The sequence below is a fragment of the Micropterus salmoides genome, unplaced genomic scaffold (assembly GCF_014851395.1).
Source record: "Micropterus salmoides isolate LMB-PRFRI ecotype aquatic unplaced genomic scaffold, ASM1485139v1 Ms_hic_scaffold_19, whole genome shotgun sequence".
Taxonomy (NCBI): Eukaryota; Metazoa; Chordata; class Actinopteri; order Centrarchiformes; family Centrarchidae; genus Micropterus; species Micropterus salmoides.
The window spans coordinates 4,695,991-4,709,544 of NW_024041039.1; the positions used below are offsets into that span (position 1 = coordinate 4,695,991).

The following is a 13,554-nucleotide window of genomic DNA, read 5'->3' on the forward strand; positions in this document are numbered from 1 at the left end:
CTCTGTCAGTAGCACCGTGTGTGTCTGCTTTGCATGAGATCCAATCAGAGAGCCAAACGTGAGCATCTGCGTCATCGTTTCTAAAGTTCTCCGTTTTTTCCCGTCTTCACTAAAACGCTCTCTGGAGTTTAAAAATGAAAAAAGGGGTCGGCAGCGTTTCCAAACTTCTCCGTTATAGGTCTTCGTTTTCGCCATTTTAATCTGGACAGGAGGTGCAAACCTAGCAAAAGGTCTCCGTTTTAAAACGAAGACGCAGTAGTGTGGATGGGGGCCTAAGTCGGTTTGGCGTTCACACTATGGGACTGATTGGCGACACGGGGTCACACACTACACGAGCTGATAATGACACCTGGCGCCTGGTCTCCAAACTATGTTTTGTCAAAAAAAACATAAGGGAAAAGTGACTGTGAGGGTAGCGGAGTGGTGGGGGGAGGGGATTATGGTGAGAAAGGATTACCACAGGCGGGCAGCTCGGATAATCTGAGCTACAGGGAGAGTTGGAGGGGAGTAAAAAGTGTTTTGTAATGAATGAGCATGCGAGACATCTGTCTGGCGTCGGCGGTGTGCCGGCGAGCCGTTTTGATGCGTCATTGAGTAGTTCAATGGCGAGCACCGATCAATCACAGATTTGCTCCTGATCACAGCCCGACGGTCAGTGAGCTCAGCGACTGGACAGTCGGGCTTAAAATTGTGTATTGTGAACTAGGCTTGGTGATCTGACCGTTCCTGGAGACCCAACATCAGGACAAAACCTTTGCTTAAACACGAGAAATATCAACATTTCCTGATCGTATTCCTGCTCCCCAGAAGACAAATCCTTTGGATTATAATATCATGTTATCTTTCGTCTAGTGCAACCTGGACATGGTTTTTAGCTAAATCAACAGGATGTTTTCTCAAAACTTGCTAATATGGTGATGTTTAGCAGGTATAATTTGCACCATTTTCCCCATTGTAGTTTAGCATGTTAGCACAAAAGGTACAGCTGAGGCTGAGAGGAAAGTCTTAGATTTGGAGGTATTTGTTTAATAAGCAAAGTACTTGACAAATTAAAGTGTTGACCTGATGATGGTGGTCCAGAAATCCATCAAGTAGCTTTGGAGACTTTTCAATTTCCACTGCCGATGTCAACCTGGCACTAAAGAAAAAGTTAGGGGATCGGTAATAAGGATTTATCCTCTGGGGACCATGAATGTCTGTACAAAATGTCGTGTCAATCCATCAAATATTTATTTACCAAAGTGATCGACAGACCAACCATTGCCATTCCTGAAGCCATGTCGCTGTAGCGTGGCTAAAAGTGACCTGTTGTTGGCGTCACAGACCGCAGTGTTCTTCAATCAATCATCAAGCGTTCATTGTCGTTTAAGTTTTACTTACTTAGTTTACCTTTCTTCCCAACAGACAATGAGAACGCCAAGTCCGAGGGAAAGTCGGGCCACCAATCAGAACGCAGCGAGGATCCAGAGACAGACAGCAAGCGTCAGCAGCAACCGGGCCAACCACATTGCTCCTCCGAACAGGAAATGAAGCGCCAGGAAGAAGGAGACAGTTCGAGTAACCCCGAGAGCCAGGACAGTGACGACAGTCTGGAACCTTCAGATGGAGAGGGAGAAGAACAGGAGGAGGCAACGGGGGGAGGAGGAGGAGGAGGAGGAGGAGGAGGAAGGCTTGGCAGGTTAGCAGGATTGGGTGGGTTAGGGGGACTGGGCGCCATCGGAGGACTGGGCAGTCTGGGAGGGTTACATATAAAAGTAGAGCACTACGGAGAAGGGGACGAAGTACAGCTTCAGAACTCGCAAACTTCTTCATCAGAGGAAGAGGAAGAAGAGGAGGACGACGATGACGATGAGGAAGAGGACGGGGGGGTGCAAGATTGCGACAGTGCCAATGCCGGGAGCAAGCTCCAAAAGAGGCGGAAGAGGAGGAAAGTACAGAAATGGGACGGATCCCGGAGTAGGAGGCTCCGTCTCTCCTCAAACACACCTAGCCCCGTTTCCATGGGCGATACCACACAGCTGATTGACCCCTCACAGGCCACAGGCTCCTCCCACCTTCTCGCCTCCACTGACTCGCCAAACAGTTCAGGTGCAACGTCGTCTGTCCTGAAAATCAAGACGGAGATGGCAGAACCGATTAACTTTGACAACGACAGCAGCATCTGGAACTTCCCACCCAACAGAGAGATTTCCAGAAACGAGTCCCCGTACAGCATGACCTCCAAGCCGTCCGCTCCGGGGAGCCACGAGACCTTCCCCTCACCCCAGGGAGGCTCTCTCCAGGTAGCCATCCCCGAGTCCGTCCTCACCCCTCCTGGAACCGAGGGAGGAGCAGGAGGAGTGAGGAAGCCTCCTTACAATGGAAGCTCTGCCCCATCCTCTGCTTCCAGCGCTGCGAGTTTAGTTCCTCCGTCCAGCGCCTCCTCTGCCGACCCCCTGTCCCCTCCACTCTCCGCCTCCCCGCGGGACAAGCAACAAGGCACTCCCACCACCTCTTCTTCATCCTCCTCCTCCTCCTCCTCGTCAACCTCTTCCTCCTCACTGCTGTACTCTGGCGACCTCGAGGCGCTACAGCGTCTGCAGGCCGGTAATGTTGTGCTCCCGTTGGTGCACAGGGTCACGGGGACTCTGGCCTCCACCAACACGACAGCTCCCCGGGTCTACACCACCGGGACCATCAGGTACGCACCGGCGGACGTCACCCTGGCTATGGCGCAAGGCAACCTCCTCCCAAATGCTGCCATGAACTTTGTCGACAGCTCGGGGTTCGGCCTGGACCCTAAGACGCCCATGGAGATGCTCTACCACCACGTCCACAGGCTCAACATGTCGGCGGCGGCAGCCGCCGGCCCTTTTGTCGGATCTCCGGCTGCCACCGCCGGGAACGGCGCCCTGGGAGGCCAGATGCCGACCGCGGCCAATGTCTTCACCACAGCTGAGGGACTTTTCTCGACGCTACCGTTCCCGGTGTACAGCAACGGGATCCACACCACGCAGACAACTCTGGAGAGGAAGGAGGATTAACGCAAAACGTTCAAGACCGTATTACTGTGTTTCTGGAATCAAAGTAAAAGACTACTCACTAGTAAAAGAAGAATGAAAGACTATTTACTTGCTATCTTTAATCAACACAGCACTGTGTTTCCGAGAGGGGACAAAGGACAGGAAAGGATGACAAATGTACTCTAGCACTTTGAATCTGAGCAACTGAGCTTGTGTAATAGACATGAATGACCCTCAAACATGTCCCCCTTTTCTATCTTTTTTCTCTCTCCTCATCCTCTTCTCCTCCTACTCTCTCTTCTTGCGATCAGCAACCTTTTTTTTTTTCTCCTGAACATATGAACACACAAAAAAAAATTCTTTACTGTAAAGAATTCCTTTTTTGCCTACAGAGAATTCATATCGCCTGAGGACTCCGCTGGAGCCTGACGGGGATAATTTTTATTATTTGACTCGTTTCTGTTGCATCTTTATGAAGATGCTGATTGTGTGTATTTAAAGGAGGACGGTACAGGGATTTGTAACGGACAGAAAACTCTACGTGGCGCTCCTCCGTACGTTCCTTGATGTGATCAAGGCTAAAGAACGTTTTTAATCAGAGAAGAGGGAGCTCTCTTGCGCCCGACAAAAGGTCTCAGAGATAATAATCTTTTGAAAAAAGGTTTTTGAGGACGTTTCTCGATTGAGGGAATAGTTTAGAGAATTAATGCTGGTTTTTTTTTGTTTGTTTTTTCCTTTTTTTTATTATAAAATATTGTAGCTCAGATTTAACTTACGAATCAAGCATTAAGAAGAAAAAAAAAAAGCAATTTCAGCCGGGTTATGACCTGTGAATTATCGAATGTTACTACTTCCTCTTTTATCCCAGGAGTTTACCTACAGGTCTCGCACCAAACATAACCTCCTCTGCATCTCTTCCCATCTCGATCTCTCTTACCTTTCACTCTGTCTACCTGATCTTTAATCTTTCCGTCTACATTTCTACCTGTCAATCTACGAATTCATGGTGCTACCGACCGTCCAGTAACCCTGATTCAGCTGGCTGATGTGGGTGCTGTAAACGAACCCACAGCTCGTTGACAGACTGATCGTGTTTTGTTTTTTTTTGTTTTGTTTTGGAGGGGGAACAGTTCTCAAATGTTCTTTTGTTTGTGTTTTTTTTTTCTCATCTGACCTTCAGGAAAGTCAGAAACACAGCGAGAACCTTAGAACCTCTAAATCAGCAACACCATCTCCATGTTTCACCCTACATGTCCCTCCTTCGATTGTCTAAACGTTAGTCGCCACGAGGGACAGTTCTGCAGGCCAAAACATGGAGCTGATTGGTTGAATTTGAGGCTATATAGTGTTTTTCTGTATTTTCTAACGTAATCACTTTTAATTCTCAGTGAGACTGAGGCTAATACTCTAGCAACGCTAACTTGAAAAATGAATGTTGAAAACCTCGACCGGCTCCTGTTTGATCACTGTCTTGTTTTATTTTGTACAGTTACTTTTGTAGTTTTTATTTTTCCTCCTCCTCCTCTTCTTCTTCTTCCTAAACCAGAATCACCTCCACAAGATTTTACTGAACAATCCACTCTCTTCCATTTCATCACCGGACCCTGTGATTTAAAAAAAAAACAACAAAAAAAAACACATATCAACAAGGAGATTGTAATAAAGACATGCATTTTCAATCAATCAATCTATCAAACAATCAATTCAATAACTATGGAAAAAAATAAGGATATACATTTTTTTGAGGAAGAGAAAAAAAAATCACATTCCTTTAAATAATGTTGTCTTTGTCGTCGTTCTTCTGTTTTGTGTTTTTTCTTCCCCAGCCTCCGTTGCCAAAAAAAAAAAAAAAAAAAGTGTTACTCTCACAAGTTTGGTGTTTTTTAAAAGCACTGTGATTCTCGTTCATCTGTATTTTTTTTTTTCTTCTACTTTTTTGGTAAAAAGAGAAAAAAAAAAGATGAGAATAAGTAATAACTAAAACAGTAAAAAAAAACAAACAAACAAAAAAAAAACTGTCACAACATCCATCTTTTTAAAGTTGACAGCCCCGTCTTTACCATCCTGTCATCCTTATTACCCAGTGTGATTAAGCCGTAAAAACGTGTTACCGATGTGTTTAGTGTCACTGGCTGTCAAAAAGTCTTTCATGGCGACTTCTCTCTCTGTGTGTGTTGACTATATGCAGTATATACTGAGCTACTGTAGCTGTTTTTGTCCTTTGTCTTCTCTGTGCTCTCTCTAGTGTGGGGGGGATGGGCGGGGCTTAGAGAGGGGGGGGAGGGGTCTATGGGATGATTGACATCCCAAAAATGACAAACCCCCCCTTTCTCTGTTTCCCCCGTCTCTTTCTCTATCTCCCTCTATCTGCAGTCTTAGTGAAACCAGTGGAGGTTTGTGGAATTTCGTGTTCGGTGGCCTTTGCAAGAAACAAAAAAACATTTGTAGAGTCCACCTTTTTTTTCGCTGCTTCCTTTTTGTCTTTGTAAAACCCCTTTTTTTTTGTTTGTTTTTTTTGTTTGGTTTTCTAATCCTCCTCTCTCCTTCCCTCTCTGCTATTGCTTTTTGCTGTTGTGTAGTCTTATACAAACCTCTTTATCTTGCTGTCCTTTCTCTCAGAGATGAAAAGATTCTTTAACTAGCTCAAAGGTTTATGGAGCCATGTTTTTGCCGCCAAGGAATTCTGGGAAACACAGTTTCCAGCTCTTGCATATACAAAGTACTAATAAATATTTACATTATATAGAATTCAATTATGATGAGGAAAAGCCTAAAGTAGCATTTTAGTCCCGGACGAACCGTAAAGGCCTCAGTTGTGAAACATTTCCCAGAGTCCCTTGGGGCTTCTTGTGTGCATTGGGTGTATTTCATTGGTTCCCACCGAACTTGTTGACTTCCTGCGCAAACTTCTCTCACGGGACAAACAAAGTTACACAAGTGGTTCAAAGGGGGAGAACAAAAAAAAAAAATATCACAGTACTATTTCAGGACACGTAATAAACGGTTTTAAAGATTTCTAAAGAAATTAAAAGAAGAAAAAAATATTTCGCACTATAAATCTATTTTTATAGGTGTTTTGGAAAACTGAACTGCATGTTTAGTAAGTTCGTCCGATGCGTTTCACGTGATCGATCCCGAGTTGTTTTTTGTTTATTTTTGGTCCAGCGGTTTTTGTGTTTTTCTTTTAAAGTCTGTCGATCCCAAACGGGGACGCGATGGAGGCCTGTTGGAAGAATAAAGTCTGTATTGTCAAACCGACCCGGGCCTCTGATCTCCCCTTCACATCAGGAAAAACAATCTGTAGCGTCTGTGCTTTCTGTGAGGAATCAATGTCTTGTTACTGCGACTAACATGTTAAACAACAACAACAACAAACAAACAAACAAACAAAGCAGAATATGAAACTTAACGATGGATTAATTTATTTTTGTGTTCAATAAGGGGGATGGGATTTGGGTGGCTCAATCTGTCGATTGTTGGTGGGTCGTTTGTGGTGTCATTTCAGGAGCATTTTGTTTCCGCGCTCCTCTGGATTTTAGCGTTTTCTACTTTTGCGTGAAAACAGGGGGGCGGGGCACAAACGAATAGCAGGGCCCCATTTGGTAAAGACGAGGGGGTTTGATAGGGGTTGGGGGCACATAACTCAGATGAAACCAGGAAATACACCCACATGTAACAAAAACCAAACAGCCGGTCCAAGCTGTTTCAATGTTTTTTCTGTGTTTTATGTCGAAAAATGAAAACTTTGCTGGTGATTTTAAAAACGTAAAAACCTTAATCACAGCTGCTGTCAAAAATACATAGTGTTTAAGAATTACAAATATTGAAAAATCACTTCATTTACCTGTGAAGAAACTGTGTCTGTGTTTTTAACTATTTCTTGTACAATTATACAGATTCTTTTATGAGGAACTTGGTGCCAAGTAGCTGAAATACGGGAGAGAGGGAATCTCTTATTATCAATGTTAACAGTGTTATTAAATTCTAAATACAAACAAATTAAAATATTAAAAAAGAGAAAACTATGGTACATTTCTATTTTTTTTGTTTTGATTTTTTTTTTTTTTCCTCACAGAAGAGGAGAAAAAAAACCACATGACTAACTGATGCTAACTTTGAGTGCCTGGCTTATTTTTTATTATTATTTTCAAAAGACATCTTTTTGAGTTCATTTACCATGAATAATGCTGCAAATCTGAAAATGTACATACTTCATTTTTATAGCAGTTGTTCTTTTATAAGTTTACTAGGTTCTCATCCGTTCAGAGGAACATGTCACATACATGGTTGTCTTTCTGTAACCCGGTTTTGACCATCTTACAGGTGCCATATTCATAATAAAAATTTCTCTCGAATTTGTTACCAGATTGCATCATTTCTTCTGTTTGACACATTCAGCCATCCCGCTCCTCGCCAAAATATCTCAGTAAGCTGTCAGCGTTTCTATCTTTCAGTCCTGCTTTCTCCCTCTTCCTTCGTCTATTCCTTTTTCTGTCTTCGCCTTTTCTTTCCTGTTTGTTTTTCTGGTTTCTGTTAAGAAAACTCTGCTTACAGAGACTGAATGGCGAAGAAGATTGGGGCCTCGTGAAATCTTTGTGGTGTGAGATTAAAGAAGAAAATAATCTTAGAACCTCATAGATGGGTGGATAGGATCGTGGAGAGGACAAAGAAAAATACTGAGGCGAAGATAGACAAAAGTTTTCCTCTAAAACATTCATTTTTCTTCACCTTGACCTTCCTCCCAGCGTTTTGTTGGAAAGATCAGAGCCGGCGCTGCAGTGAGGGAGGCCCTGAGGCGTTTTAAACGAAGCTCCTGTCCTGCCTGGAAACCTTCGCACCTCCAGACAGCCAATCAGGTATGTTTATCTGCAGCGGAGAGAGGTGGATACGTCACCTGGTCGCTGGGAAAATACCATTAACTGCTGTGGTGACAGATGGCGTGTCCTGATCAGCCTCTGCACTTTCTATTGGGATCTGGGGTTTGCTTCACCTTAAGAGTCTCGCTGCTGGTGAAATCACTGCTGTAATGGTGTCCCACTTTATTACACGCTGCCCACCTTATGTTCCAGAAGGTACAGTCAGCTGCTGAGTGCCGCGGCAAGATTGGGCCTGGTAGAAACACGAGCCCCTTGTGGTCCAAGGAACCATGGAACCAGAAGAACTTATGTCAGGAACTAGGAGCCTTTCAAGGAACTCGCTGCGTTTCCACCGCAGGGACCAGGGTCTAAATTAAGTTCTGAGGACTCTATTTTACCCCCCAAAAAAATTCCCATATCGGGGATAGTACTTTCCAAAAGTGCTGGAACTTTGGGGGGTGGGGCTTGCAGAGCTTAACACTTCTGATTGGGCGAGTGGAGGCTATTCGCTTGGGCATTTTGAATCTGATTTGCTACTACTGCTCGTCTTTTCCACCATCGTCGATCACACTTGCAAACCAATAAATCCCGATCAACAGCAGCACAACTTGAATCTCCTCCACGGTTACTGTGCTGTTGCAGTGTGGCATAAATAACGATGCCTGTCCGTCGCTTTGTGTGGCGTACGTCAGAATAAGAACATGCCAAATCTTCACAGGTCTTTAGACCGCGGTGGAAACGCACGCAACAATGGGCTGAAGGAACCTTTTAGTTCCTTGAAAAGTAGTTCCTGGGACTAAAAGTTCTGGGTACGCGTCTGAAGAATCATGAAGATTAGAAGAATTTGGCCAATGAAAAGGAAGCATTCAGAGTAGAAAACTGCCCACAGTAGATAATCTGCAGAGTGTTTGGTGGTCAAAACGGCTAACAGACGCCACAGAAATCAGACTGAACAAACTTTGCTGGTTACAGTCGCGGGCTAATATGATAGTTCAGTGTTTGGTCCTCGCTAGCTTTTCAAAAAGCGACAAAAATACTAAAAACTTATATTTGTTATTCATTGTTTTTCACCATCTTGATCAGTTTTCGAAAACTACGGCGGACGCAGCCGCGCTGGTTTATGGGTAATAGTCAGCATCAAGTCACCATCGATGCGGCCTTCAAAACTGGTCGTTACGGGGACAGTTTGAAGGCTTCTTACACGACAGGAAGAGATCGTTCGAGCCGTTTCGAACACAGCCAACATGAAATGTTCGACCCTCATCCTGATATGGATAGATTACTTCCTTGTTTTCTGAATGAGGCGGTACACAAGTTTAAGTTTTTAGCACTTGAAACTTTTGTACAGAAACTTAATTTAGACCCTTGATCCTCTGAACCTCTTAGTTCTCCAAAATGTTCTTGTTCCCCTGATAAAGTTCCCATGTAAAGTGTGGAACGCTGGGAACATCTTACCCTCAACGGTCACCATATTGGCAACATAGGGGAAGGACCAGCAGCCTCTTGTTTTTGTTTGTTTTTTTTAACGTGAAAATGGCGGCCAAGGTGCAGCGGTTACGATAGCACGTACAAACAAATAAAAGTAAAAACACTTTCATTTTTAATAACAATGAAAAGTGTAAAGTAAGATAAAAAAGTCAGCAGATATTTTGGCGAGTGACAAATGTTGGCGATATTGATCCACCCGGTTACAGTTCAGCAAGTCCTCCCATCTAAACAACAACATAGGTCAGTTATCTATTTCCCCCATGTGACATACATGAGCGTTTCCTAAATAATCGCCCCTACCAATGCCTCCCAAAACGACACATTTGAGAGTTAACTACGTGAGTCACATGACCTACATCACCAAGCCGTTCTCACTCCCCAACTAGTCACAAATGGACCCATGGTCAAGACCCATCGATGTGAGTTTGTAACGCACTGGGGATCCCTATAGCGTCATAGTTCAACGCAGTGGGGGAAACCCTGTAGACCAGGAGACCGGGGTTTGTGTCCCGTGTGGGGGGAAAAAAACCCGTCAACATTAAATACTTTTCTTGAAGTTAGGCAAGTGAATTGCGTAAGTAACGTTAATTAACATGTTAACTGACATACGTAGTTATTTTAACTCAAACCATGATCTTTTCCTGACCCCAACCAAGTACTTTTTGTGTTTATTTTGAAAGTGTAAGCAAACGTTGCGTATGTGTTGTTGCTAACTTTACCGGATGTTGCATATATGTTGTTGCTAAGCGTTGCTAAGTTGACCGCAGAGCCCTAAACGTCTAAAAATGACCCAAAAGGGGTATCCGTGGCGTTCAAAAGCGACGCCAAAGGGCCTTGACCAAGCCTCAATATGTGACGGGAGTGAGAATGTGTTGACATCACACGACATTAAACACGTGGGTTAAAATTGTGCAACGGTCACAGATTGGTTAGGTTTTAGGTAGTGTTGTAGTGAAGACCGCCCAAACCGAGACCAAGTCAAGACCAAGACCAGAGTTTATTGAGACCGAGTCAAGACCAAGACCAGTTCCCCACATTACATGACACACAATAAAATGTGGAACGAGGTCAGAGGTGCTTCTCAAATTGATCTGAAAGATCCACTTTCCCATTAAAACACCCACATGCAAACACTAAGAGCTGAAATCAACATAAGCATCTTTATTCAACACTCCTTTTCCTTGTTTACCATCACGTGGAGGGGGGACAGTCCTTAACGGGAACAACACGTTTAATTAGGGTTATTGGTTGCATTTGAAGCAACACGTTTTCCATCAAAGTTATGATGTTAACAAATAAATCAGACAATGCAAAAGCAATTTATTCCCAAAGTTATGGTCTCGAAATAAAATCCCGAGTCCTCAATGTCCGAGACCGAGACAAGACCATCAAAAAGTGGTGTTAAGACCAGTCTCGAGACTAAGACCGGTCTCAAGTACTACAACGCTAGTTTTAGGCCCCAAAAACTATTTAGTTAGCTTTAGGAAAACGTTGTGGTTTGTAAATGACCTAAGTCGTGTGAACAGAAGTCAGTAAACCTCAAAATAACATTTACTTTGTTTCACACGGGACTCAAACGCCGTTCCGCTGAGTGAAAGTCTGTGGTTTGACCCATCCGACCCCCCCCATCCTGCACGTCGCCCGATCTCCTGTTTTGCTACCCTTGCACGGCCACTAGAGACCTAAAAATGAGTCATAACCTGCTGCACAAACTATCCATATTGTCATTTTTCTGGTGAGGACAGTCTCTACAATTTGCTATTAAAAAGAAGACACAACGTATCCTATACAAGTACAATTTTGGCTGTATTATTTGTGTCCCCTTCGAATATTGCTCTAGAGAAAGTTTATTGTCCCCCCCTACTATTGAATGAAATTTCCGCCCATGCTGGTATCCAGTCCTCCTCGCCTCTCACTTTTATTATTCCCCCCTCTCTCTCTCTTGCCTGTATCTCCTCCTCCTCCATGCAGTAATAAGAGCGGAGAGGTCAGTCAGTCGACCCTCTGAGGCCGACCAGCCAACTTTAAATATTTCACACTATTTTAAATGAGCGCACATGAATCATAGATCACAGGCAGCGCTGGTGTGTGTGTGTGTGTGTGATGAGGTGCTCCAACCTGAAGCTCCTTCTAATAACCTCTGGCTGTCCGTCTCAGTGAGGAGGTCTGATGTGGAATTTAGATCCGACAGCGTCAGTCGTCCACCGGAGGCGTAACGAGCGGCCTTTCATCATCGGCCGTGATGGACGGATGATGAAACAAAGCGTTGGAGATGAAAAACGCACCGCTTTTTCATCTGCGCTTTCACAGGGGCTGATCTCCCTAATTCCCAACATGCACCAGAAGTCAAAACATCACAAAAATCTGTACAAGTATTTTTGGAGACACGCCGTCGCTACCGGAGACATGATGTGACGTTTAAAGTTCCTGAAGAAAAATCAGTCCTGTAATGTTCCTACAGGGAGTCTGACCGACTGTGCTGCTTTATTATATTTATTTAGGACCAGCGCTTGTTTTCTGTTTCATGTTGCATTGTGGGACAGTTTGAGTCTTTTACTGTCGATATAGAAATAATTCTCAGTGGACCAGTGATCTCAGGAAAAATATTATACACAAAATTATGATGTGCTTTTCTTTAATCTTAGTTTTTTCTTACAAAAATACTGAATAGTCTTTAGTCGTTTTCTTTAGGCCTCTGAAAAAAATACTTAAATTTAACAAATGTTACTCAGATGAGAAAAACTGTTCTGGTTTAACTTGCCACCGCTCAGATGTTTGCAACCTGTGATGTGGGTTTGCAAGCAGACGGGACTTTGATGTTTTAATGGCTCACAAAAGCCAAAAGAACTTAAAAATAAAAAATAAAAAAATAACACTAGAAATTGAGACAGAAATTCAAAATGACATGTCTGCATTTGGAGCCCTATTTCATGCTAATGAAAAAAAACATTAAATAATTCATTAAATATTACAGTTATTTAAGATTCTGACGGCTTAAAAAAAAAACAACAGGCCAGATCAGATTTAAAACTTATTTTAGACTGAAGAGTGAATAGTTGTTGGGGGCAGTCCAACACATTGTTGCCCCTCCATCTTACCCCCAGATTATTATAACTGTGTCATGTGTTCAGCCTGTGTTTTTGTTCACATTGATGTTCGCCTGTTGCATTAATGAGAACTTGTCGGTGTGCAGACAGCCTCTCCATCTCCTTCGTTGTCTTTTTTGCTGTATTCACAAAGAAACACTGAAAAACAAAACAGTTGCTGTCAGGCCTCTGTGACCTTTGACCTTTGAGGAAGTGAAGCTCACTCTGACCTCGCCGTGAATGTCTTCATGTTTAATGGTTTGTTCCATTAGAGCCATCAGCAGTAATCGAGCATCGCAGCTCTAACGAACGTCGGGCTGAATGTTGATCCTGTCCGTCATTAAACTGAAAGACCTGACGACATTAGTTTTAATGAACACACCTCTGCTTTTTATGCAACCTCAGCATGTTCAGGTCGGTTATCTTAACCTGGAGGAACAGACCGTGGGGGTTAGGATGGCTCCTTTAAATTTGATGTGAGCAGTGAATGTTATTTTGGCCCATGAGGACTGCAGGATACAGATGACACATTATGTCTACACAGAACAACAGATGTAAATAGAAAAAGAACAGTGTACCCCAGCTAAGATAAGCTCAAAGGTCCACTTACCATCTTTTTGGAGGTTTCACCCCCATCTGTTCCTCGGGGAGTGACATCCGACCCTCAAAGCGTTTCGGCTGCATGGTGCTGCATGACGCTAATGTAAACAACAAACATGGCAGACCGTGATAAACATGTTTCTTTGGCATGTTTATGCACAGTTAAACTCTCAGCAGTGCACTTGGTGTTAAATAAAAGGATGGCCATTTTATTAAAAACAACTGATTAATATACGTTACTCATTAACTGTGTTTTCCTTCTAGCTACATCAGCTGGTAATCCGCAAAAGTCCACAAAATTTGGAGGCTATATCTCCAAACGTTTTCACATTTCTGGGCCTTTTTAACATTTCCTTGAATAACTTTTTGGCAGAGGAGATGACTTTCACAGATTGTTTACTGCAACCAGCTACCAAATAACACTGACAAAGTATTTCTACAACAATTTAATGCAGAACAAGTTTTAATATCTGATACTAGTATGTTTTATTTTAATTTAATACTTTACTTTGCCTTTTAGTT

The 13,554-nt window shown here is 43.3% G+C and overlaps 1 protein-coding gene across 2 annotated transcripts in view; it reads left to right on the forward strand.

Moving 5' to 3' along the window:
* LOC119910711 (neuronal PAS domain-containing protein 3) overlaps nt 1–7,367 on the forward strand; it is a 659,826-nt gene extending 652,459 nt beyond the window's left edge. The window contains exon 14 of one of the 2 annotated variants that reach the window (XM_038729499.1): nt 1,405–7,367. In XM_038729499.1, the coding sequence (XP_038585427.1) occupies nt 1,405–3,023 (1,619 nt within the window). In that variant the 3' untranslated portion in view covers nt 3,024–7,367. The remainder of the gene's footprint in view (nt 1–1,404) is intronic. The other variant, XM_038729501.1, reaches the window with a different exon arrangement.
* The last annotated feature ends 6,187 nt before the right edge of the window (nt 7,368–13,554 follow it).